The following is a 27348-nucleotide window of genomic DNA, read 5'->3' on the forward strand; positions in this document are numbered from 1 at the left end:
GGGGTGAGAATAGGACACAGGACCTTCTAGAAAAAGAGGACAATGTAGGCAACAGACACCATAGTGTCTGTAGGGGACCTTGAAGCAGTTCTTTGTGGCTAAGTGCCATAGTATGTGGCAGGAAGTTGCAAACGAGGAATTCTAGGATTGGCTTGGAGGCTGGTTATATAAACAGGAAGAATCCGTTTCCTTCATCTACTCTGAGTTCCCTGACATAAGAATTTCTGAATCCCACCGGGCGCGGTGGCTCACGCCTGTCATCCCAGCACTTTGGGAGGCCAAGGTGGGCGGATCACGAGGTCAGGAGATCGAGACCATCCTGCCTAACACAGTGAAACCCCTTCTCTACTAAAAATACAAAAAAAAAATTGGCCGGGCGTGGTGGTGGGCACCTGTAGTCCCAGCTACTCGGGAGGCTGAGGTGGGAGAATGGCATGAACCCGGGAGGTGGAGCTTGCAGTGAGCCAAGATCACACCACTGCACTCCAGCCTAGGTGACAGAGCGAGACTGTCTCAAAAAAAAAAAAAAAAAGAATTTCTGAATCCCCGCACTTTGGGAGGCCGAGGTAGGCAGATCACAAGGTCAGGGGATTGAGACCATCCTGGCACGGTGAAACCCCATCTCTACTAAAAAAGTACAAAAAATTAGCTGGGTGTGGTGGCAGGTGCCTGTAGTCCCAGCTACTCGGGAGGCTGAGGCAGGGGAATGGTGTGAACCCGGGAGACAGAGCTTGCAGTGAGCCGAGATTGCGCCACTGCACTCCAGCCTGGGTGACAGAGCGAAACTCCATCTCAAAAAAAAAAAAAAAAAAAAGTATTTCTGTATCTGGAAAGCTAAGTATGTTGTCATCCTTTGTGGCCTTGCCTAGGTAGTTAATTATCTTATTTTCTCCTGAAATTTCTAGTTTTGGCCTACTCGAATTGAATTTTTTAATTTTTTGTTTTTGAGGTGGAGTCTTGCTGTCACCCAGGCTGGAGTGCAGTGGTGCTGTAGGAGGATGAGCCACAGACAAAACTCCTCAGACACCCACTTAAAGAAGGAAGGGGTTTATTCGGCAGGGGGCATCGGCAAGACTCCTGTCTCAACAGCCGAGCTCCCTGAGTGAGCAATTCCTGTCCCTTTTAAGGGCTCACGACTCTAAGGGGGTACATGTGAGGGGGTAGTGATTGATTGAGCAAGCAGGGGGTACGTGACTGGGGGATGCATGCACCAGTAATTATATCGGAACAAAACAGGATAGGGATTTTTACAGTGCATTTCTATACAATGCCTGTAATCTATAGATAACATAACCAATTAGGTCAGGGGTCGATCTTTAACTACCAGGCCCAGGGTGCGGCGCCGGGCTGTCTGCCTGTGGATTTCATTTCTGCCTTTTAGTTTTTACTTCTTTCTTTGGAGGCAGAAATTGGGCATAAGACGATATGAGGGGTGGTCTCCTCTCTTAGTGCGATCTCAGCTCACTGCAACCTCTGCCTCCCGGGTTCAAGCGATTCTTCTGCCTCAGCCTCCTGAGTAGCTGGGACTACAAGTGTGTGCCACCATACCTGGCTAATTTTTGTATTTTTAGTAGAGATGGGGTTTCACCATGTTGGCCAGGCTGTTCTTGAACTCCTGACCTCAGGTGATCTGCCTGCCTCATTCTCCCAAAGTGCTGGGATTATAGGTGTGAGCCACACCTGGCCTGAATTGAATTTTTTTATTTTTTATTTCTCCAGATGGAGTCTGGCTCTGTCACCCAGGCTGGAGTGCAGTGGCGTGACCTCGACTCACTGCAACCTCCACCTCCTGGGTTCAAGCTATTCTTCTGCCTCAGCCTCCTGAGTAGCTGGGACTACAGGCACGTGCCACCACACACCCAGCTAATTTTTGTATTTTTAGTACAGACGGGGTTTCACCATGTTGGCCAGGATGGTCTCGATCTCCTGACCTCCTGAACCGCCTGCTTTGGCTTCCCAAAGTGCTGGGATTACAGGCGTAAGCCACTGTTGCCCAGCCAGAAAACCCTCTCTACCATAGAGCTCAACCTTTAGCACATTCAAGAAGTATTCACAAAATAAAGTATATACAATTTAAAATTTAGCTGCTCAAAAAAGATGTCATCATATAGACAGTAGGGCAAAATACGTAAAAAAATTAGTTCTACGATTACAGTGAATTTGACATCAATCAGTAAACATGTTTATAATCGCAACACAGTCCTTACTAACAATGTAATCAAGGCCTTTTTTTTTTTTTGAGACGGAGTTTTGCTCTTGTTACCCAGACTGGAGTGCAATGGCTCAATATCAGCTCACCACAACCTCCACCTCCCAGGTTCAAGCGATTCTCCTGCCTCAGCCTCCCGAGTAGCTGGGATTACGGGCATGTGCCATCATGCCCAGCTAATTTTTGTATTTTTAGTAGGGATGAAGGTTTCTTCATGTTGGTCAGGCTGGTCTCAAACTCCTGACCTCTTGATCTACCCACCTCGGCCTCCCAAAGTGCTGGGATTACAGGTGTGAGCCACCACAGCCGGCCAATAATTTCTTAAAATAATCTAGTATCCAGCTTTCAAATTTCTTAGTCTCATATATATATTTTTATATTTAGTTTGCACTAAACAAAATAAAAATAAAGCCTTTTACATCCTTCAAATCTACAACTGTCTCCCCCTTCATTTCCTTGATATTTACTCACTGAATAAACTGGGTGACCTGTTCTATAGAATTTCCCATATTCTGGAATTGGCAGATAGTATCCCCTTGGTGTCATTTAACATGTTCTTTTCTTTTTGGTTTGAGTCAGGGTCTCGCTCTGTCACCCAGGCTGGAATGCAGTGGAATGATCACAGCTCATTGCGATCTCAAACTTCTGGGCTCAGGTGATCATCTTGCCTCAGCCTCCCCAGTAGCTGGGACTACAGGTGTGTACCACCATATTCAGCTAATTGTTTAATTTTTTTTGTAGGGATGGGGTCTCACCACGTTGCCAAGGCTGGTCTCAAACTCCTGGCCTCAAGTGACTCTTCTGCCTCGGCATCCCAAAGTGTTGGGATTTCAGGCATGAGCTACTGTCCCTGGCCTGAAAATGTGCTTTAAAGAAGACCTTACTTGAATACTGGAAATAGTTAAGATTTAAAGAAGAGCAAGGATTGTGTATTTGAAAGTAATTGATACAGAATTGTCCATGCAGCTACAGAACCACCTCAGTCTACAAGTACATCATATGTTGTACTGCAAAATGTTTGACAAACCTTGTAGCTGATGATTTCAATTTACTCCACAAAGTATCTAGTAAAGGGTGACTGCAGTGATCCAAGCAAGAGGAGAAAATAATCATAGACACAACAGCTGGAATATTGCTTTAAATGTAAATCAGACCAAGTGACTGTTCTGCTCTCAAACTCTAATGGCTTTCCTTCACACTTAGAATACAATAAAAAATTGGTAGCACACTATGGCTTCCGTGGCACTAGGATAAAGTTCTACCTACCTCTCTGACCTTATTTCCTACCACTTTCCTCCTCTCGCTGTGCTCCAAACTCCTTGCTCTTCCTCAAGCATGCCAAGATTGTTCCTGCCTGGGGCCTCTGCGCTCGCTGTTCCATACATACACCTGAAAGTCATTTTCTCCCAAGTAATCAGAGTTCACTTCCTCACTTCATTTTAGGCTTTTGTTCAGTGTCATCCTCTCAGAGCCCTCTTAACTACCCTATATAAAACAGCACCCTACCATATTCTTCCCTTTTCATCTCCTTACCCTGGTTTACTGTTTAGTCTACAGGACATATAACAAGCTGCCATTGTACTATAAACTAATTGGTTTCTTTCCGCCACTAGGATATAAGCTCTGTGACAGTGAAGACTTTTTGCTCACTTCTCCAGTATCTAGTAGGTGCCACACAAATATCTGACTACATTTAATCAACAATCTCATTTACTGTTCCCAAACTATATTAAATAGGTAGTATTGCTATCCTCACTTTACAGTTTGCAGGAAAAGTATTGGCGTACAAATCTTAAGACCTGAGAACTGAGGGAACAAGAAGTCTGGACTTGACGACTGATTACCGAAACAAGTAAATGAAAGCGAAGTCGTCTGATTAGTATGGTATAAGGGAAACCTAAGCCATACAAGAACACCAATTAAAATTTGGGCCACGCAGGAAGAAAGCAGATGGAACTGCTGCTGGATAACTGAGGCTCTTTCCTAATGACAGGACCTTAGACCTTATGTTGCCCTCATAATTACCCCGTGAGGTAGGCAAAGCAGGCATTGTATTACACAATCATTAACAAGCAGGACGGGAACGGCCAGGCTTCGCAGCCAGGAGCGATGGCCTGTTTGGCTCCGCCCTCACGGGTTTGGACAGTTACATAATTAACACCCTAACCCTGGGGCTTCCCGCAACCCCCGGAGGGGCTGAAGTCACTGGCCTCCCGACCGGAACCGGACCTCAGAAGAACCACGGCGGTTGGTTAACCCAGGAAAATTCCTGCGCGGGGCGTGGACTGAGCAGTCACTGAGTATTATGCAAATTGTGCGAGCTCGTGGGAAAAGCGATTGGTCGGTCCGGGGAGAGAGGTGTGTCCTGGCCGGCTTGCATTTCCTCCGATTGGCCGATAGGCTGACGGGAACGTTTACAGTCAGCCCTACGTAGAGTGAGCGTGTGTCGGCGACGTGCAACCCGGAAGGGCAGAAGGGGCGTGTCAGGCTGCGGCAGGGGACCAGCCGATTGGCTGGGAGGGAAAGGAGCCGGGCTGCCGGCCCGAACAGAGGGCGGTGCTGCAAGGCTAGTCTGGGAGGTGACGACCGGCTTCGGAGCGTCTATCATGGCAGCTCGGACTGGTCGCACGGCGTTGAGAAGGGTGTTCTCGGGATGCCTTCCGAAGTCGGCGACAGCGGCCTGCGCCCCCGCTCGGGCGCAAGCGCCCGTGCGGAATGGCAGGTAATCAACAGCGGGGGCTCTGCGACGAGAGTAGTTTTACATTTTGGGTGCCAAGTTGGAGGACCGGAAGGATTTGGGGGTGAGGCAGAGCCGGACTCGGTGCATTTCCGTGTCTTTAGAGGAGAAAGCTCTTTTGCGTTTGGCATCGGAGGGACTCAAGAGCGGCGCGCATCCCCCTGGGCCCAAGGCTGTGTTCGTGCCTCGTTTCGCTCTTGAGAGGCGGTGAAATCATCGGCGAAGCGACTTTGGAAGTAGTTTGGCCATTGGTGCCTTGGGGCTCTTCCGGTCTCCTCCCCTGTGGCCTTTTGCTACTGCTGTTGGAAAGTGTTAGCTTTGGGCGGAAGGGTTGCCGGCTGCTGGTTGTATGGTAGCTTGTGGTTTGGCGGGAGCTGCCTTCTCCGATTCCTTCTACCTGCCGGATGGTCAGATGCGTTTTCCCAATTTCTGAAAGAGTGCTTTGCCCTCGCCATTTAGTGTTTACAAAACTAAATATAGCCAACATAAGGGACCTGAAGTTTTTCACTCTGCTGTAACTTACAGGTCCTGTAACCTTGAACCGTAGTCTGCTTTCGATTTTCCTCGTTGGTTCAGTTTTTTGGTAGGTGGGGGTGGAGATGGAGGTCGGGACATGGATACCATACTTATACGACTTAGTTTCCTTTTATTAATAACATTGTAATGTTCTTGAAAATTAAAGTTAGTGTGTTTAAAATGAATTCAGGTGTACAAAGTACGAGGTGGGGAGAGAAAACACAAATCTAGTTGAGCCCCAGGACATTTAGATTAAATTAAGATCCAACCCTACGGTAAACGAGGAAATAATTTTTTTTAAAAAAGATTCAATTAAGAATTTTTAAAAACACCAACAACCTTACCAAATCCAAATCCCTTTAGACAAATGTTGGATGAGACAAATAAAATCATAAAATTACTCATGCTTTAGAAAGTAACTTCAAAAAGTAAATTTCAAGCAGAATAACCCCGTCATACTTCAGATCTGTTTGTATTACTCTTATAAAATGTTGTATTGCAAATAAACAACACTTGCTTTTGAGAAAAATACAGTTGCTTTAGTGATCAAATTGAGGCTTTCCAAGATAAATACTGTTTATGATAATGAGGGCGGCAGTTTGAGTTAATTTCCAGTGTTAGTCATCAGATTCTGACCTTTATTATACTTAAGTATTTGAGAGAGTAGTACTGGAAGACGAGTGACAAAAAAGCTGTTTTCCATGTGGTCCAGTGGTCCAGTATTCATTTCATGGCTTAACTGTATATAAGAATGTGTGTCTCCTCATATCGTAGTTTAAGACATAGTATTCCTGGAAGTGCATGAAAATAGATGTGCTGTCCAGGGCACTGTAACTATAGCATGCAAATTGATCAGAAAATGTCCTGTTAGTTTGCTTTAAACACAGGTGTTTTCCTTAGGATTGTAATCAGATTGTGTAAGGGCATTTTTTTGGGTAGGCTGGGAGGCAATACATGAACCTGGTAGAAAGGTTCATGTATTGACTCCCACTAAACACATGAACCTTTATATATAGTAAAAAGTCAACCAGGTACCCAGTTCACCTCTTTGGAAGCAAAGATCTCATCTTTTCAAGTAAAGGTTTCAGCACTATTCACAGTAGCCAAGATACGGAATCAACGCAGGTGTCCAACAACAGATGAATGGGACTGGGCGCAGTGGCTCACGCCTGTAATTCCAACACTTTGGGAGGCTGAGGCAGGAAGATTGCCTGAGCTCATGAAACCAGCCTGGACAACATGGCAAAACCTTGTCTCTACCAAAAAAAAAGAGGAAAAAGAAGTGTGTGTGTGTATACACATACATATATACAGAAAAATTAGCTGGCTGTGTGGGGCAAGCTTGTGGTTCCAGCTGCTCAGGAGGCTGAGATGGGAGCATCACTTGAACCCAGGAGGTTGAGGCTGCAGTAAGCCTTGTTTGGGCCACTGCACTCATTACTGGGCAACAGAGCCAGACCCTGTCTCAAAAAACAAACAAGGTCAGACACAGTGGCTCATGCCTGTAATCCCAACACTTTGGGAGGCTGAGGCAGGAGGATCACATGATATCAGGAGTTTGAGACTAGCCTGGACAACATAGTGAGACCTCTTTTCTACAAATAAGTAAAAAATTGGCAGGGCTTGGTGGTGCATGCCTGTGGTCCCAGCTAATTGGGACCTGAGATGGGAGAATTGCTTGAGCCCAGGTAGTGGCTGAGGTGTGTCGTGACTGTGCCACTGCACTCCAGCCTGGGTGATGGAGTGGGACCCTGACTCAAACACAGCAACAACAACAAAACAGAAGAATGGATAAAGAAAATGCAGTGTATATATTAATACACAATGGGAATACTATTCAGCCATAAAAAGAGAATGAAATCCTGTCGTTTGCAGCAACGTGGATGGACTTGGAGGACATTATGTTAAGTGAAATAAGCCAGGAACAGAAACTTACACATGACAAGTTCTCTCTCATATGTGGAAGCTAAAAGAACTTGATCTCAGACAGGCACGGTAGCTCATGGCTGTAATTGCAGCACTTTGGGAGGCCAAGGCAGGCAGATCACAAGGTGAAGAGATCGAGACCATCCTGGCCAACATGGTGAAACCCCGTTTCAAAAAAAAAAAAGAAACCCCGTCTCTGCTAAAAATACAAAAATTAGCTGGGTGTGGTTGCAGGCGCCTGTAGTGGTAGCTACTTGGGAGGTTGAGGCCTGAGAATCGCTTGAACTGGAAGGCAGAGGTTGTGGTGAGCCGAGATAGCACCACTGCACTCTAGCCTGGCGACAGAGCGGGACTCCATCTCAAAAAAAAAAAAAAAAAAAAAGTTGATCTCATGGAAGTAAAAAGTAGAACAGAGGATACTAAAGATTGGGATAGCTGGGAGAAAGGAAGGGATAGGGAGAGATTTGTTAAAGGATACAAAATTAATGCTAGCTAGGAGGAATACATTTCTAGTGGTCTATACCCACGGTTCCCAACCTTTTTGGCACCAGAAACCAGTTTTGTGGAACCCAGTTTCTCCACAAATGAGGTTGGTGGTGGGGGATGGTTTCGGGATGAAAGTGTTTCACCTCAGATCATCAGGCATTAGTTAGATTCTCATAAGGAGCAATCAACATAGATTCCTCACATGTGCAGTTCACCATAGAGTTCCTGCTCCTATGAGAATCTGATGCCACCGCTGATCTGACAGGAGGTGGAACTCGGACGGTAACACTCACCTCCTGCTGTGCAGCCTGGTTCCTAACAGGCTACGGACAGGTACCAGTCCATGGCCTGGGTGTTGGGGACCCGTCTTCTATACCACTGTAGGATGACTATACTTAGCAATAATACATAGTTTTAAATAGGTAAAAGGAGGATATTGAATGTTCCTAATGCAAATAAATGATGAATGTTTGAGATGATGGATGTGTTAATTACCCTGATTGATCACTATACATTGTATGTATCGAAACATAGAATTATGCTCTTACCACTATTAGAAAATCAGCTACTACTTGTGGTGTCCCAGAAAATTTAGAATTCACAAAGCCATCTTGCTTTTTTATATTTTCATTCATAAAGTGTTATTTAGAGCTGAATATATAAGAATCTTAGAATCTTAAAAGGTCCTAATAAGTTCACCCATATACAGTTTATGTTTCTTTTCCATTACACTGTTTTTTTTTTTTTTTTGAGACGGGGAGTCTTGCTCTGTTGCCCAGACTGGAGTGCAATGGCGCCGTCTCGGCTCACTGCAGCCTTCGTGTCCCAGGGTCAAGCATTTCCCCTGCCTCAGCCTCCTGAGTAGCTGGGATTACAGGCACATGCCACCATGCCCAGCTAATTTTTGTATTTTTAGTAGAGGCAGGGTTTCATCATGTTGGCCAGGCTGGTCTCGAGCTCCTGACTTCCGTTGATCCACCTGCCTTGGCCTCCCAAAGTGCTGAAATTACAGGCGTGAGCCCCCTCACCTAGCCTCCATTACATTGTAACAGATAGTCTTAGTATTTAGCTTAAGCACATTCATTGACCTCTATTTCATTTTCTCTGTAATAAGCCTGTTCAATTTTTATAAACAGCTCTAAAGTGCTTTATTGTATTATAGAGCCCAAATTTGTCTCCCTGTAGTTGAGGTTTTGTTTTATACTTTGGGGTCATATTTTCTTTTTTTTGAAATGGAGTCTCACTCTGTTCCCCAGGCTGGAGTGCAGTGGCACGATCTTGGCTCACTGCAAGCTCCGCCACCCGGGTTCACGCAATTCTCCTGCCTCAGCCTCCCAAGTAGCTGGGACTACAGGCGCCCCCCACCGGGCAGAGCTAATTTTTTGTGTTTTTTCAGTAGAGACGGGGTTTCACCGTGGTCTCGATCTCCTGACCTCGTGATCCACCTGCCTTGACTCCCAAAGTGCTGAGATTATAGGCGTGAGCCACTGCATCCGTCCTGGGGTCGTATTTTCTTTTTCTTTTTCTTTTTTTGAGACAGAGAGTCGCTGTCGCCCAGGCTGGAGTGCAGTGGTGCGATCCACTTCATTTACATATATATGTATGTATATATGTGTATGTATTCATATATATAAATAAATGGAATGAGGCATTAAATGCTGCTAATGCCTATGTGTATTGGTATATACATATACACACACACAGTTATCATGTATGTACATCTTTTCTCTCTTTGCATGGCTAACTCCTTATCCCCTATGTCTCAACTGAAATCTTTTAAGGGATTAGTAGGTCACCCTGTCTAAAGGAGGTCCTAATTACACCTCCCCCCTCCCCCCATTTCTTTTTCAGCAGTTTTTTGAGTCAGTCTTCACCTAGAATATAATATTCATAAGGCTTATGTTTGTTCTATTCACCATTACATCCTTAGTACCTAGCACAGTCTTAACTTAGAATAGGGGCTCAGTAAATATGTGGATAATTTAAATTGAATTATCCTGGCCAGCAATGACTATTAGTGTCAAATAGTTATGTAATAATATTTTTTCTTGTCTTTTTTTTATTTTTTATTTTTTGAGATGGAGTCTCACTCTGTCTCCCAGGCTGGAGTGTGGTGGCACAATTTCGGCTCACTGCAACTTCTGCCTCCCAGGCTCAGGCAATTCTCCTGCCTCAGCCTCCCGAGTAACTGGGACTACAGGCACCTACCACCACACTCAGCTAATTTTTTGTATTTTTAGTAGAGACAGCGTTTCACCATGTTAGCCAGGCTGGTCTTGAACTCCTGACCTCATGATCCACCCGCCTCGGCCTCCCAAAGTGCTGGGATTACAGGCATGAACCACCTCCCCCAGCCAGTTACATAATAATCTTATTAAGGAAAGTTGAAAATATTTAGGTGAACAAGCATATATCAAACATTTGTATATAGAAGTACCTCAAACAATAACTTTCTAGTTAACTAGACATATTTTTACATATATGCATTGAAATGGAGACTGCGAGGTAAAGGAGAACACAGCAACAGTTGGTTTTTATCTGCTTTGTTTTTGCTTTTGTTGAGACAGAGTCTCACCCCGTCACCAGGCTGCCGTGCTGTGGTGTATTCATAGCTCATTGCAACCTCAAACTGCTGTATTCAAGCGATCCTGCTGCCTCAGGTTCCTGAGTAACGGGAACTACAGGCACATGCCACCATAGCCGGCTAATTTTTAAGGGTTTTTTTGTAGAGACAGGGTCACCATGTTGCCCAGGCTGGTCACAAACTCCTGGCCTCAAGGGATTCTCATGCATCTGCCTCCCAAAGCAGTGGAATTACAGGTTTGACCCACCATGTTTGGCATCAGTACTGACAGGACCACCAGATCTCTGCCAAGAGATTTGAGACCTAATTTTAAGTCTCATTGGAGTGGATCAAGAATTAAGAAACACCTGTGGATCCAGCTGGGAAAACAACGTAGGTAGACAACACAAATTGGAAAATAGATTTGGGTATCTAGCAAAGCTTATGGCAAGAATAAGTTGTAACACATGACTACAGAGTGAAAGCCAACTTTCTGGGAGAGATACATTTTATGCCAGAAGCTTCTAACCTAACTAAGCAATTATTTTTAGTTTTTTAACAGTGTTTAAGAAGCTGTACTTTTTCTTTTTGTATGTGTGTGTATTTTTTCAGGAACGTTCTGAAGTTGCAAAGCCTTCCAAAGTGTGATAATTACTTTATAATCTCTATAATTTGTGCTTCCTCTTAATTTTTACTGTCACTCTAAATCAGGTGATTTTTGTCTTTTCAGATATTTAGCTTCCTGTGGCATACTGATGAGCAGAACTCTTCCACTACATACCTCAATTTTGTCTAAGGAGATATGTGTACGAACTTTCTTCAAAATCACTACACCATTAATAAACAAAAGGAAAGAATATTCAGAGAGAAGAATTTTAGGGTTTGTATATAACAAGAATTCTAACTAAAAGACCATGTTCACAATTTTCTGTGGGGGTATCGTGCCTCTTTCTGGATTATCTTCTTACAGACTAAGCTCTTTTTTCTAGGTTGGCTTTTTTCTTTTTTTCTTTTGAGGTGGAGTCTCACACTTGAGTGCAGTGGCGCAATCTTGGGTCACTGCAACCTCCACCTCCCGGGTTCAAGCAATTCTCCTGCCTCAGCCTCCCAAGTCGCAGGCACATGCCACCATGCCCAGCTGTTTTTGTATTTTTAGTAGAGACAGGGTTTAACTATGTTGGCCAGGCTGGTCTCGACCTCCTGACCTTGTGATCCGCGTGTGGCCTCCCAAAGTGCTGGGATTACAGACATGAGCCACCGCTTCTGACCTAGGTTGACCTTTTTCATAGCCCTTGCTATTTTATAAATATTTGTTGAATGAATATAATTATATGGTAAGTCTTTAGTATAGACTTAAATCTTTGACATGTAAAGAAAATTATGACCTACATTTTTTGTACATTGTTCTTTTCTATATTAGCAACATTACTGATACATTGGGCCATATGTTTACATAGCTTCATATATAGATGTACATAGATAAGTACATACATACTAAGGCTTCTCATCTAGAACCTTTGGTAAACATTTTCTGTAAAGGGGCAGATAGTAACTATGTTAAGTTTTGTGGGCCATAGGGACTGCTCAACTCCTTCATTGTAGTCCAAAGGCAGACATAGATAATATGTAAATAAATGGGTGTGGCCACATTCCAGTAAAATTTTATTTACAAAAACAGGTGATGGGCCAGGTGTGGCCCCGATATAGGCGTAAATAGAGCAGATGGTAAAGACACTACAGTTCTGCTAAACCGGTAATATACCATCCCTCCATAGGGGAATTTCTACAAATGGCTCTTAATTCCTCCTAACTGGCCATGAAGCTTTGTGAAAGTGCATTTTGTTAATTTTACTCATTTGCTTTTGTTCTCCCTATTTTTCTGTAGTAAAAGACTTAACAGCATTGTTCACTAAGTTTACCTTTATTACTAGCTAGTCTCTGTATTAGTTAAGGTAATGCTAACAGCCATATAGATAATACCCAAGAGTTCATTTTTTTCTCATGTAGAGTTCAAATGGGTGTGTCGTCTACTCTAGTCCAAGTAGTGACTCAGAAACCTAGGCTACATCCAACTTTTGACCTCTGTAATTACTTAGTCTTCACAGTGTTAATCACATTGGTCTGGAGGTGACGCACAACACCTCCTCCCAGACATTACTGGCAACAGCTAATTGTGACCCCATCTAAACGCAGTGGGAATGAGGACTGGGAATTGTTGCTTCTGATGGGCAGGTACTTCCTAGCAACAGCACCACGTAAAAGGAGTGCAGATCTTTGGATGGACATCATTGCCATAGGTGTTACCTGTAGAGAGAGGTGTACAGTGTCTCACTATAGCCCAGGGACCTGTAGCCAGAGAGAGAGAGAGAGGTGTGGTGTACAGAGTCTCACTCTGTAGCCCAGACCATGGCATGATCTTCGCTCACTGCAACCTCTGTCTCCTGGGTTTAAGCAAATCTCATGTCTCAGCCTCCCGAGTAGCTGGGATTACAAGCATGTGCCACCACACCTGGCTGAGTTTTGTATTTTTATTAGAGATGGGGTTTTACCATGTCGGCCAGGCTGGTCTCAAACTCCTGACCTCAAGTGATCTGCCCACCTCAGCTTCCCAAAGTGCTGGGATTACAAGCATGAGCCACCACGCCTGGCCATACTCTCAGTTTTTAAATGCTGGCTACTAAAAATTTAAAAACTACCTCTTTAGGCTGAACATGGTGGCTCATGCCTGTAATCCCAGCACTTTGGGAGGCTGAGGAGGGTGGTTCAGCAGGTCAGGAGATCGAGACCATCCTGGCTAACACAGTGAAACCCCGTCTCTATTAAAAATACGAAAAATTAGCTGACCGTGGTGGCACGTGCCTGTAGTCCCAGCTACTCAGGAGAGGCAGGATAATCACTTGAACCTGGGAGGTAGAGGTTGCAGTGAGCAGAGATCATACCACTGCACTCTAGCCTGGGTAACAGATTGAGACTCCATCTCAAAAAAAAAAACAAAAAAAACTGCCTTTTTATATCACATTCAACTTGTGAGATGCCAAATTGTGATCTCTGCCATACCCTATATATATTTATTTAGAGACCCTTCTATTTTCTGTGCTGCTTTGAAGTCATTAATTCCAGAATGTGGTTCAACATACGTGTTGAATGATTTATTTATCATACACAGTAAGTTTTATACATATTCACTTTGAAGTATGTGTATATTATATAACTGGATAGAGTTAATACTTCTTTTTATTTTTATTTTTTAAAGATATTCAATGCAGGAAATGTATGATGTAGTATCGGGAATGGAGGATTACAAGCATTTTGTTCCTTGGTGCAAAAAATCAGATGTTATATCAAAGAGATCTGGATATTGTAAAACACGATTAGAAATTGGATTTCCACCTGTGTTGGAGCGCTATACATCAGTAGTAACCTTGGTGAAACCTCATTTAGTAAAGGTAACAGTTTTGTTTTTTGTTGTTTTTAAATATTCTTCCATATATTAACTCTGTCAAATGGATTAAAGTGTAATAACCTAAAAAAACTTATTTAACCTAACAGGAGGAGGGTAAAAAAATGTATTACGTTTCCTAACTGTGTTACTTTATACAATATTAGCATTCTTTCCAAATAAAAGTTTGAATATAATATGGGAATGGGAAACTTTTCCCTTTTTTTTCCCTTCTGTTGAGGACTACTGACCCATAGGACAGATCACTTGTACCACCCAAGTGGGAAATGTTTTAATTTAATTTTTCAGCTGTTTTAGAATATGAATTAAATACTTTATTATTGGGGGAAGAGTAAATTTGTTTACTAAATATATAGTTTTTTAAATTAAAGAAGGAATGGTGGGGAAGAAGTAAGGAACAAAATTAAAGCGGTGAGAGGATAAACAAAGGTAGAAAAGATACAGGCATGGCACTGGGGCTCACCCCTTTAATCCCAGCACTTTGGGAGGCCAAGGCAGGCGGATCACAAGGTCAGGAGTTGGAGACTAGCCTGACCAACATGGTGAAACCCCGTCTGTACTAAAAATACAAAAATTAGCCGGGCATGGTGGCACGTGCCTGTAGTCCCAGCTACTCAGGAGGCTGAGGCAGGAGAATCACTTGAACCCAGAGGCAGAGGTTGTAGCATGCGGAGATAGCGCCACTGCACTGCAGCCTGGGCAACACAGCGAGACTCTGTCTCAAAAACAAAACAAAAAAAACAAAGATAAATATGTCAGGAGGCTGAGATCAGAACCCAAGAAGTTGAGGCTAGAGAGAGCTGTGATTAAGCCACTGCACTTCAGCCTGGGCAACAGAGTGAGACCCTGTCTCAAAAAAAATTAAATAAAAATGGAAAGAAAAAATATAAAAATATTGGGGGGTGCACAGTGGCTCACACCTGTAATCCCAGCACTTTGGGAGGCCAAGGTGAATGGATCACCTGAGGTCAGGAGTTCGAGACCAGCCTGGCCAACATGGTGAAACCCCATCTCTACTAAAAATACAAAAAAATTAGCCGATGTGGTGGCAAGCTGCTGTAATTTCAGCTACTCAAAGCTGAGGCAGGAGAATCACTTGAACCCAGGAGGCAGAGGTTGCAGTGAGCTGAGATCATGCCAGTGCACTCCAGCCTGGACAACAACAATGAAACCCTGTCTCAAAAAAAAAAAAAATATATATATATATATATATATATATAAACATTATTGAGATTATCCTGCCAAGTACCAGGTACTGAAATGCCAACTCCTCTTACATTATATTAATCATCTTATGCTTGTCAGAGGTGGATACACATATAGAAAAGGGTACCAGCCTTAAAAACAAAAAGGCAGAATTCCATGCAATAATGCATATTTCTTTTGCATTCCTATTTTGTAGTGGCCAAAGATTTTTAAAACTGAGTTAATTTTGCCCACAGGATTTAATGATGATATCATTTCTTGGTAACTGGCCAGAGCCAAATACCTTAGTCAGCTCTTTGTTAGGCATTGAAGGGGGTGCAGCTCCCAGATGTGCTCTTTCTGGTGCAGCTAGAAAGAGAAAGAGAACACTGTCACTGTTCAATGAAGCTAAGACCCTATCTGCCCTATTCTTACCCTCAAAACTTGAATTCCACTTGAAATGTTGTGGACTAGGATTTTGCTATTATTGCAGATGTTTTCACCTGCTTGCCTCATTGTTTCAGAGTGTTTAAACTACTGTCTCTCATAATAGCTAACATTTATTGAGCCCATTTTACTGCTTTACTTGAATTACTCAAATTTTCACAACAGCCCTTTGAGGTTCAAGGGTTATTATTTATTTTAGAGTTGAGCGAACTAAGGCTTAGAAGAGATAGAAAACTTTTCCAGTGTCACAGAGCCAAGACTCCAGCTGTCTGACACCAATGAATATTTCTATAACCTTAATTTTTTTTTTTTTCTGTTTCCTGAGCTCAATTTACCATTCAGTCCCTTAGAACTTAAATCTTTTTTTGTGTGTGTGATGGAGTCTCACTGGGTCACCCATGCTGGAATGCAGTGGCACCTCCAGGGGCGCGATCTTGGCTCACTGCAAGCGCTGCCTCCCAGGTTCACACCATTCTCCTGCCTCAACCTCCCGAGTAGCTGGGACTTCAGGCTCCCGCCACCAAGCCCGGCTAATTTTTTGTGTTTTTAGTAGAGATGAGGTTTCACCGTGTTAACCAGGATAGTCTCGATCTCCTGACCTCGTGGTCTGCCCGCCTCAGCCTCCCAAAGTGCTGGGATTATAGGCATGAACCACTGCGCCTGTCCAGAACTTAAATCTTAGTATATATATTATGCTGCTTCTAACTAAAAGAACTCTAAATAAATCTCGTTTCTTCCTCACTCTCTGCCTTTCTTCCGTTCCGAACCTGCTGCCTTTTTTTTTTTTTTCTGAGACAGTTGCTCTGTTGCCCAGGCTGCAGTACAGTAGCACGATCACAGCTCATTGCAACCTCTGCCTCCTGGGTTCAAGTGATTCTCCTGCCTCAGCCTCCCAAGTAACTGGGATTATAGGCGTGTGCCACCATGCTTAGCTAATTTTTTTTGTATTTTTAGTGGAGACGTGGTTTCTCCATGTTGGCCACACTGGTCTTGAACTCCTGACCTCAGGCGATCTGTCCGCCTTGGCCTCCCAAAGTGCTGGGATTATAGCCGTGAGCCACCAGGCCCAGCCTCTCCCCCCTGCCTTCTTACAACCTACAGGATAAGCTAGGTTTGGTAGCATGCACCTGTAATCCCAGCTACTCAGGAGGCTGCAGCAGAAGGATTGCTTAAGCTCAGGAGTTTGAGGTTGTAATGTACAGTGATCATGCCTGTGAATAGCTACTGCATTCCAGCCTGGGCAACGTAGCAAGTAAGTCTCCATCTCTAAAAAACAAACAGGCTGGATGAGGTGACTAATACACATAATCCCAGCACTTTGGGAGGCTGAGGCCGAGGCCGAGGCCGAGATGAGTGGATCACCTGAGGTCAGGAGTTTGAGATCATCCTGGCTAACGTGGTGAAACCCCATCTCTACTAAAAATACAAAACTTAGCCAGGCATGGTGGCGGGTGCCTATAATCCCAGCTACTTGGGAGGCTGAGGCAGGAGAATCACTTGAACCCAGGAGGCAGAGGTTGCAGTGAGCCGAGATCGCGCCATTGCACTCCAGCCTGGGCAATGAGCGAAATTCCATCTTAAAACAAACAAACACAAAACAAAAACAAAACCACACAGGATGAAGTAAATCTCTTTATCATTGTACATTGACCCATTTACTTCCCTGCTCCCTCGTCCCACGTAATACTATACTTAATGTTCAGCTAATACCGTGTGTCTTAAAAGTTCGTGAATGCACAGTGCGGTACTATTCCACAGCCATGTGCCTTTGTATCTTGCTTATTCTTCTGTCTGTAATGCACTTACCTTCTTGATATTCCTTCAAATTCTGACCATCTGGGGTCATTTTCTCTCCTTTCATATTGATTAAGTAGCACTACCTTGGTGATTCTTCGGTGCTTTATTCATGCTTTCTCTTACCACTCTGTGATATATTTCTTCAGCAGGATTTCTCCTTGACAAGACTGTGGTACTTGAGGGAAGGAGCCCCTGTCTTTTTCATCTCTGTATCCTCAACAGCAATACTGTAATGACGGGAGTCATGAGGGCTCCATACTTATGAAGCTTTCACTACCTGTATTCTTGGATTATTGCAGATTCAGAGACATTCATGATAATCTTAGAATAACTTTCAGCACAGCTAAGGGGGGATAAACTGTATTAGGAAAAAAAGTAGTCTTCATAATAACCTGCATTAGATGATCATAGCTATCTCAATTTTATGAAGCTTAAGGAGATTAAGAACCTTGGGCAAATTCACACTGGCATGTGTCTGACTCCAAAACTATTTTTTCTTTTTTTTTTTCCTACTCTCCTTCCCATTTTTTCATTATAAGCTGCCTCACATAATAATGCTAGTTTGTTTTTTAAAGACATATTTGAGAATATATGCTCAACTTTCAGTTGTTCCTGGGTTCAGTTTCCAGAATTTTTTTTTTTTTTTTTTTTTTTTGAGATCGAGTGTCACTCTTGTTGCCCAGGCTGGAGTGTAATGGCATGATCTCGGTTCACCGCATCCTCTGCCTCCTGGGTTCAAGCAGTTCTCCTGCCTCAGCCTCCTGAGTAGCTGGGATCACAGGCACGCACCACCAGACTGAGCTAATTTTTGTATTTTTAGTAGAAACGGGATTTCACCATGTTGGCCAGGCTGGTCTCAAACTCCTGACCTCAGGTGGTCTGCCTGCCTCAGCATCCCAAAATACTGGGATTACAGGCGTGAGCCACCATGCCTGGCCTAGGTTCTGGATTTTATTTATTTATTTATTTATTTATTTATTTATTTATTTATTGAGACAGAGTTTCGCTCTTGTTGGCCATGTTTTGGATTTGGTTGGTTGATTGATTGATTGAGATGGAGTTTTGCTCTTGTTGCCCAGGCTGGAGTACAATGGCACAATCTCGGCTCAGCACAACCTCCGCCTTCTGGGTTCAAGCGATTCTCCTGCCTCAGCCTCCTGAGTAGCTGGGATTACAGCCATGCGCCACCACGCCCAGCTAATTTTGTATTTTTAGTAGAGACGGGGTTTCTCCATGTTGGTCGGACTGGTCTCGAACTCCCAACTTCAGGTGATCCACCTGCCTTGGCCTCCCAGAGTGCTGGGATTACAGGCATAAGTCACCATGCCCTGCCAGGTTCTGGATTTTAATACCCAATAGACAACACAGTAAAAATAATTATTGTTATTTTTTACCCAATACAGTAAAAATTATTATAAGGGAAGAACAGAAGCCATGTGACAGTTCTGCGAATTATTAGCTGACCAAAACATGCCTGTCACTTAATATGTCAGTAATTCTAGTCTACAGTAATCTTTAATGGCCAGAAACCCTTGAACATTTTCAGAGAGGCAACAGTTCAATGACTTTTACTGCCTGCTTCATGATACAAACATTTTATATGGATTAGTTTATATAATGGTCTGGATCAGTTGTCTCAGAACAGTCAGTAGTGGGTCATCATAGTGACAACTTCTACTGTGCAGTATCTCTGCTCTTAGAAATGAGGTCTTTGGCAAACTGTTCCTATCAAAACATAACAGTAAAAATCTGTGCATCCTTGGACTAGATAATTGAAGTGAGTGAAATACTGCCAGATTTTGTATAAAAGTAGTCAGAGGAGGCCGGGTGCGGTGGCTCATGCCTGTAATTCCAGCACTTTGGGAGGCCGAGGCTGGGGGGGTGGGGGGGTGGATCATGTGGTCAGGAGATGGAGACCATCCTGGCTAACATAGTGAAATCCCGTCTCTACTAAAAATACAAAAAAAAATTAGCCAGGTGTGGTGGTGGATGTCTGTGGTCCCAGCTTCTCAGGAGGCTGAGGCAGGAGAATGGCATGGACCCGGGAGGCGGAGCTTACAGTGAGCCGAGATCCCGCCACTGCACTCCAGCCTGGGTGACAGAGTGAGACTCCGTCTCAGAAAAAAAAAAAAAAAAAAGTAGAGGAACTGACTCCCAAACCTGTTTATCCTTTACTCCCAAAACCTGTTGATCCTTTAGTGTTAAATTTCCTATAAGCTTCTTAAATGATTGTAAAGAAAGGCAGAATGTATTATCCTAAAATTGGGCAACTGAAATAACAAGATTTTATTATAGACTCTTGATGCTCTTAAAAATTACTTGTGCACTTCAGGAATGCTCTGGGTTATTTGTGCAGGTGAGGTGGCTCATGCCTGCTGTAATCCCAGCACTTTGGGAGGCCAAGGCAGGAGGTTCACTTGAGCCCCAGAGTTCATTACCAGCCTGGGCAACATAGGGAGAACACAGCTCTACAAAAAGTAAAAAAAATTAGCTGAGTGTGGTGTCACACGCCTGTGGTCCCAGCTACTTGGGAGGCTGAGGTGGGAAAAAGTAAAAATAAAAAGCTGAGCGTCACTCAGGGTCATAACCAGCATCGTCAGTCCTAACAATGAACTAGTAACTATGGTTCTGGTTACCATTTTCACATTGCAGATGGCAACTCTTTCATGGATCTCAATAAATTTTTATTTATTTATTTATTTATTTTTAAGACAGTCTTATTTTTAAGACTGCCACCCAAGCTGGAGTTCAGTGATGTAATTATAGCTCACTGCTGCCTCAGTCTCCTGGGCTCAAGCAGTCCCCTCACCTCAGCCTCCTGGGTACTTGGGACTACTGGCATGCATCACTACACCTGGCTAATTTTTAAATTTTTTCGGAGAGACAGGGAATCTCATTTTGTTGCCCAGGCTGGAGTGCGGTGGCATAATCATAGCTTACTGCAGCCTCGAACTCCTGGGCTCAAGTGCTTCCCCCCACCTTGGCCTCCGAAAGTGATGGGATTACAGGTGTGAGCCACCACATCCAGCCACAATAAGTATTTTTTTAATGATACAAAATAGGAATTACCAAGATGCACTGCACATAGTATGGTTAAGTATTGTGATTGTGAGCCTACTGAATATAAAATATACATGTGCATTGGAAAAATCAGAAAGAAATGGATCAGTTCTAAGGGCCAGGACTACACAGTTAGGAAAACTAGATAGAGGCCTCTAGGAATAAGGAGCAAAGAGTGAAGGAAAGACTATATGTGATTAATAAGAGAAGTCTTTGAGTAGGAGATAAATGTGTACCAGGTACCTTATTAACATTTCAGCGATCTCATGATAAAAGTAGGTATTATTTTGCAGATTAAGGAAATAGGGTATGGGGATTTAACTTGTTCACGATCACTTATATGTAGCAGAGCTGAAAATAAGCTTCCAAGAAGCTCCCTTTTTTGCTGCAAGAGGAAGGAAAGCTAAGTAGCAAAGCAGGTGTTAGCAATGGAAGAGAAAACAACTGGCAATCTTGGGGATCCCTGCAGAAAAAAAAAAAAAGCTAATATTGGCAAGACGGCAAGACATTACTTCCTAATACCAAGCTAAAAATTAGATCTCTTTATCTGTGGTCTGACCTATAAAAATTATTACGAAAGAAATCAGCCTCAATCATAGTAGATTCTTAGATTCTGGCCAGTAGCAAAGGTATTTAACTGTGGTTTTATTTTTTCATTTTGTTCTAGGCATCTTGTACTGATGGGAGACTTTTCAATCATTTGGAGACTGTTTGGCGTTTTAGCCCAGGTCTTCCTGGCTACCCAAGAACTTGTACCTTGGATTTTTCAGTAAGTCTCATAAAGCCTTTGATTTGTTTCACTAATAAGGTAAAATTGGTAAAAAGTAATCATTTTTTAGAACACAGAGGCCGTAATTATATTGAAGACCTTTTTCTGCATAAATGCTAATGAACATTTCTTTTTTATTCTATTTCTTGCAACCTTGAATATTTCTTCATTCTCTACTTTCTATTTTTTACAAATCTGTAGACTATAAGACACATGCCGTGACTTTTTGACCAGCTTAATAACAGTTTTGAACTTAATAGTTTTAAAATTAACATCAAATGAAAGAACACATTGCATGTAAGATGCAGAAACAGGCTAAGTGCAGTAGCCCATGTCTGGAATCCCAGCACTTTGGGAGGCTGAGACAGGTGGATCACTTGAGGCCAAGAGTTTGAGACCAGCCTGGGGAACATAGCAAGACTTTGTCTCTGCTGAAAATAAAAGTATTAGCTGGGCGGGGCGTCTCACGCCTGTAATCCTAGCACTTTGGGAGGCTGAGGCAAGCGGATTACCTGAGATCAGGAATTCGAGACCAGCCTGACCAATATGATGCAACCCTAGTAAAAATACAAAAATTAGCCAGGCGTGGTGGCATGCGCCTATAATCCCAGCTACTTGGGAGGCTGAGACAGGAGAATCACTTGAACCCGGGAGGCAGAGGTTGCAGTGAGCTGAGGTTGTGCCATTGCACTCTAGCCTGGGCAACAAGAGCGAAACTGCCTCCAAACAAATAAAAATAAAAATAAAATTATCCCTGTGTAGTGGTGCCCACCAGTAGTCCTAGCTGCTGAGAAGTCTAACGAGCAGATCGCTTGAGTCCAAGTGTTCGAGCTTGCAGTGAACTATGATCACATCACTGCATTCCATCCTGGGCAACAGAGTGAGACCTTGTCTCAAAAATACTAAATTTAAAAATAAAAGATGCAGAAATAAGGTAATAGGTTTTTTTCATTTTTTTGAATCTAGAGTCTGGTTTCTGGTTTTTTTTTTTTTTTTTTCCTCAGATGGGGCCTTACTCTGTCACCCAGGTTGGAGTGCAGTGCTGTGATATTTACTCACTGCAGCCTCTGCTTCCCTGGCTCACGTGATCCTCCCACCTCAGCCTCCCAAGTAGCTGGGACTGCAGGAATGCGCCACCACACACACTTATTTTGTATTTTATGTAGGGACGGGGTTTCGCCATGTTTCCCAGGCTGGTATCGAACTCCTGGGCTCAGGAGATCCGCCTACCTCGGCCTCCCAAAGTGCTGGAATTACAGTCATGAGCCACCGCACCCAGCCTAGTAACTTTTTTTTTCATGTAATCTTAGTTATAGCAAACTTAAAGCAAGTTGTGGTTTTTCTTTGCCAACAGGTAATATGGGAGTTGTTCTCTGTACATGCAACTCAGGCATTGAATTTAAGAAATGGTGGCAATTTTGACTAAATTATCGTGTGCTGTTCTCAGCTTTTGAGTAATTTTCATTAAATCATTATAGACATTAATAGGACAATTGGGGTCGAGCACAGTGGCTCACGCCTGTAATCCCAGCACTTTGGGAGGCCGAGGTGGGCAGATCACTTGAGGTCAGGAGTTTGAGACCAGCCTGGCCAACATGGCGAAACCCCATCACTACTAAAAATACAAAAATTAGCCGGTTGTGGTGGTGCATGCCTGTAGTCCTAGCTACTTGAGAGACTGAAGCAGGAGAATCACTTGAACCCAGGAAGCAGATGTTGCAGTGATCTGAGATTGCACCACTGCACTCCAACCTGGGAGACTGGGTGAGACACTGTCTCAAAAGACAGTTCGGAAAATTTGAATAAGGTCTGTATAAATTAGATAATAGCATTATTATCTAGTAGTAGTAACTCCCTCTGTTAATTTTCTGATTTTGAGAATTACAGTATGGTTATTGAAGACATTAAAATAGGGAAATTTGAGTAATGGGTACATGGGAATTCTTTGTATTGTTTTGCAGGTTTTCTTTTACAAAAATGAAGTTATTTCATAATGAAAAGTAAACATTTTAATATTTAGAGGATATTTGGTCCTTAAAACACAGTTCTCAAACCAGTTGTCTTAAATTCTATATGGAACAATGAGAGGGTATAAATAAAGTTCTAAAAGGGTATCCAAGGGAGAGAATACAGTCATGGGTTCTTAGTTTCTGTTTCTGGTTGGGCCAGTAAAGCCTCTTCCTCATCCCTCTTTTCCACTTACCACTAGAGACAGAAACTAAAACCCATGGCTTCAGGCTGTTAAAAGCCTAAAACAAAACAAAACAACAACTACAAAATAAGGTGGATTGGACAAGCTTTTCCAAATCATTGGCTACTTTAAGATTGAACCACATGACCGGGCGTGGTGGCTCATGCCTGTAATCCCAACACTTTGCGAGGCCTAGGTGGGTGGATCACCTGAGGTCAGGAGTTTGAGACCAGCTTGGCCAATGTGGTGAAACCCTGTCTCTACTAAAAATACAAAAATTAACTGGACATGGTGGCGTGTGCCTGTGGTCCCAGCTACTCCGGAGGCTGAGACAGGAGAATTGCTTGAACCTGGAAGGCTGAGGTTCCAGTGAGCCAAGATTGGGCCATTGCCCTCCATCCAGCCTGGGCGACAGAGCAAGGCTCCGTCTCAAGAAAAAAAAAAAAAAATTAAACCACTTATACCATCTGCCCTGTGGATTAGGCACACGTGCATGCACACTTCCAGCCTCCTCTTACTGCTGGTGCTTCTCAATGATACCTGTGAGAAGGATCATTTCCCTTCCTTATTTCCTTTTGTGGGATAGGATGGATCTAAAAGGGGCACATTAATAAGAAGGCATAGTGATTAATGTATTCAGCAAAGGTTTTGTCCAATCTTCTCTTAAGAAACAGACTTTTTCCCTTGAAATAAAATTGGTTGGCCTTGTTTATGTAAGCTTATTATGCCAGCAGTTGTGCTTGTTGCAGTAAAAGAAGATTCCTTCTTTTCGGGGGATGCTAAAAATCCCACCTACATACATCCACACAATTCTGCCTTAGATACTCAGTTCATAGTGTGAACACCACTGTCCTAAGTGGAGATTTATTAAAAAAAAAAAAATTCTGGCTGGGCACAGTGGTTCACGCCTGTAATCCCAACACTTTGGGAGGCTGGGGTGGGCAGATTGCATTAGCCCAGGAGTTTGAGATCAGCCTGGGCAACATGGCAAAACCCCTTCTCTAGCAAAAAAAAGAAAAAAAAAACACACACACAGATTAGCCACGTGTGGTGGCATGTGCCTGTACTACCAGCTACTTGGGAGACAGAGGTGGGAGGATTGCTTGAGCCTAGGAGGTTGAGGCTACAGTGAGCCGCGATTGTGCCACTGCACTCCAGCCTGGGCAACAAAGCGAGAGTCTTTCTCCAGGAAAAAAAAAAGCAAAAAATAATTTTCAATATTTTTCTACAGATTTCTTTTGAATTTCGATCACTTCTACATTCTCAGCTTGCCACATTGTTTTTTGATGAAGTTGTGAAGCAGATGGTAGCTGCCTTTGAAAGAAGAGCATGTAAGCTATATGGTCCAGAAACAAATATACCTCGGGAGTTAATGCTTCATGAAGTCCATCACACATAAAGGCAAAAAAGAACTGGTGTCACCTGCTTCTAACTTTAGTGTGTTCATTTTTAGGACGTATTTTCATGACATGTTTTCAGAAGCCAGAAAGCATTTGTTAAACGCAACTTTGGTTATAAACCTGCACCGTTGAAAATTTGCACATAGAATATAGACTCACTTGTACATAGAATTATTTCTTCAATCAAGTATAATTCAAAATAATATGGACAGTATCATGTTCTGCATTACAATAATGGGATGTCATCACCATTACTAGAATATGGGCGTGATTCTTATGAGCAGAAGTTGAAACTGTAAATTTAAACCTTTTAATTATCACCTTACCTGAAAGAGGTTAGTTAAGATATTCACGCAGTATGTATTATATTAACCATATCACACTTAAGTTATTAAATTCAGACTATTTGTAACTTATTGTTATAGGGCCTACCATATGGCTTAGGATATTTGAGTAATCATATATTTAAAGTAAAAACTTTGGGCTGGGCGCAGTAGCTCACGCCTGTAATTCCAGCACTTTGGGAAGCTGAGGTGGGCAGATTAGTTGGGGTCAGGAGTTTGAGACCAGCCTGGCCACCATAATGAAACCCCATCTCTACTAAAAATACAAAATTAGCTGGGCATAGTGGCACACACCTGTAATTCCAGTTACTTGGGAGGCTGAGGCACAAGAATCGCTTGAACCCGAGAGGTGGAGGTTGCAGTGAGCCAAGATCGCCCTGCTGCACTCCAGCCTGGGCAACAGAGGGAGACTCTGTCTCCAAAAAAAACAAAAAACAAAAACAAAAGCTGTTAGTGAAGGTTCCCTGGGACTTTTGATATTTTAAAAATTGTTCTTATGACTAGTAGATAAATTCAGTGCCATAATGAGGCTAGCTCCCAGATAAACAGTGAATTTTTTTCTTTTTTTTTTTTTGGTGAGTGGTCCAGAGCTTTAAGCTACTTTTCCAGTAGTTTGCCACTTTCTCCGAGGTAGTTTGGCTGCTCTTTCAATTATGCTAATTGTGTGTCAAATTTTGTCTACAACAGTAGGCAACAGATGAAGATAAGTTGGTTGAATGTCTCCAGCACTATGCATCCCTATTTTCTATTTATTGTGTATACTCACTTTCAGTAATGTGTTTCAAACCAGTATTTTTTAAAAAACAAATCAATGTAAGGACTGAAGTTGAAGTAGCAACATAATAAAGTTAATTTGTTTATTTTTTGTACAGTTAGTTTGGTTATTGAAATCTTCCTATATTGTTTCAATGTGTATTTGCATAGACATAGTAAAGTGTTATTATAGCATTTCATGTCTTAAAAATATCTATGAAGATTTCTAAAATATCTATTTCTATGAAGAAACAGACTTTGACAAATATAAGCAAAATTCAATGTTCTTCTAACCAGTCATTGATCTCCTGTCCTCCTTTCACTACATACCAAAAACCCTCTGGCATTAAACTTCCAGTGATAGTGCTATTAACTTTGTTTCCTCAGATCAACAAGGGACCTCAGTAATTAGTTCTCTACATAAGTATGTATATGTATTAATTTGTTTAATAAATCTGTTTTGAGCACCTGCTTTCTCTCAGACACTGGATATAGAGTGATGAAGGATTCATACCAGCCTCTACTCATGAGGAGCCAGGTTGTGCTTTCACACAAGGTAAGCAGTATCTTTCCACTTACAGATGAGGTATTTGCCGAGAGCATAAGTAGTTTGCATATAATTACATACATTTTTTTTTTCTTGAGACAGAGTTTTGCTCTTGTTGCCCAGGCTGGAGTACAATGATGCGATCTCGGCTCACTGCATCCTCTGCTTCCCACGTTCAAGCAGTTCTCCTGCCTCAGCCTTCTGAGTAGCTGGGATTATAGGCATGCACTACCACGCCTGGCTAATTTTGTATTTTTAGTAGAAACGGCGTTTCTCCATGTTGATCAGGCTGGCCTCAAACTCCCGACCTCAGGTGATCTGCCCGCCTCGGCCTTCCTAAGTGCTGGCATTACAGGCGTGAGCCACTGTCCCTAGCCAACGTTGATTTTTAAATAAGAAAGTTTTTTTTTTGGCTGGGCACGGTATTTTTTGTATTTTTCAGTGGAGAAAGGGTTTCTCCATGTTTTCCAGGCTGATCTCGAACTCCTGACCTTAAATGATCTGCCCACCTTGGCCTCCCAGAGTGTTGGGATTACAGGCGTGAGCTACTGCACCTGGCCACAAAGTTTTTTTAAAATTGCGAAGTCATTTAAAATTTTTTTAAAAATAAGACTCAGACATTTTATTCTCTCCGTGTACTATATTGTCTTTTTTTAAAAAATTATTTGGCCGGGCGCAGTGGCTCAAGCCTGTAATCCCAGCACTTTGGGAGGCCGAGACGGGCGGATCACGAGGTCAGGAGATCGAGACCATCCTGGCTAACACGGTGAAACCCCGTCTCTACTAAAAAATACAAAACACTAGCCGGGCGAGGTGGCGGGCGCCTGTAGTCCCAGCTACTCGGGAGGCTGAGGCAGGAGAATGGCATAAACCCGGGAGGCAGAGCTTGCAGTGAGCTGAGATCCGGCCACTGCACTCCAGACTGGGCAACAGAGCGAGACTCTGTCTCAGAAAAAAA

At 42.9% G+C, this 27348-nt stretch overlaps 1 protein-coding gene across 1 annotated transcript; it reads left to right on the plus strand.

Annotated features, from left to right (window-relative positions):
* The first annotated feature begins 4686 nt into the window (after positions 1–4686).
* Positions 4687–26109, plus strand: COQ10B (coenzyme Q10B). Its single transcript, XM_023218098.1, has 5 exons — positions 4687–4931; positions 11168–11317; positions 13691–13883; positions 21054–21155; positions 24578–26109. The coding sequence occupies exons 1-5, from the start codon at positions 4816–4818 to the stop codon at positions 24743–24745; spliced, it is 729 nt and encodes a 242-aa protein (XP_023073866.1). The 5' UTR covers positions 4687–4815; the 3' UTR covers positions 24746–26109.
* Positions 26110–27348: the final 1239 nt, after the last annotated feature.

This window comes from Piliocolobus tephrosceles, chromosome 11, assembly GCF_002776525.5.
Source record: "Piliocolobus tephrosceles isolate RC106 chromosome 11, ASM277652v3, whole genome shotgun sequence".
In the NCBI taxonomy this organism is placed as follows: Eukaryota; Metazoa; Chordata; class Mammalia; order Primates; family Cercopithecidae; genus Piliocolobus; species Piliocolobus tephrosceles.

What these genes read in the sequence shown, in the direction of transcription:
- COQ10B (XM_023218098.1), top strand. Translation starts at nt 4,816, where the DNA reads ATGGCAGCTCGGACTGGTCGCACGGCGTTGAGAAGGGTGTTCTCGGGA. An exon ending in TCAGAGAGAAGAATTTTAGG is followed by an intron (nt 11,318 to 13,690) that starts GTTTGTATATAA and finishes TATTTTTTAAAG; the next exon opens with ATATTCAATGCAGGAAATGT. An exon ending in CTTGTACCTTGGATTTTTCA is followed by an intron (nt 21,156 to 24,577) that starts GTAAGTCTCATA and finishes ATTTTTCTACAG; the next exon opens with ATTTCTTTTGAATTTCGATC.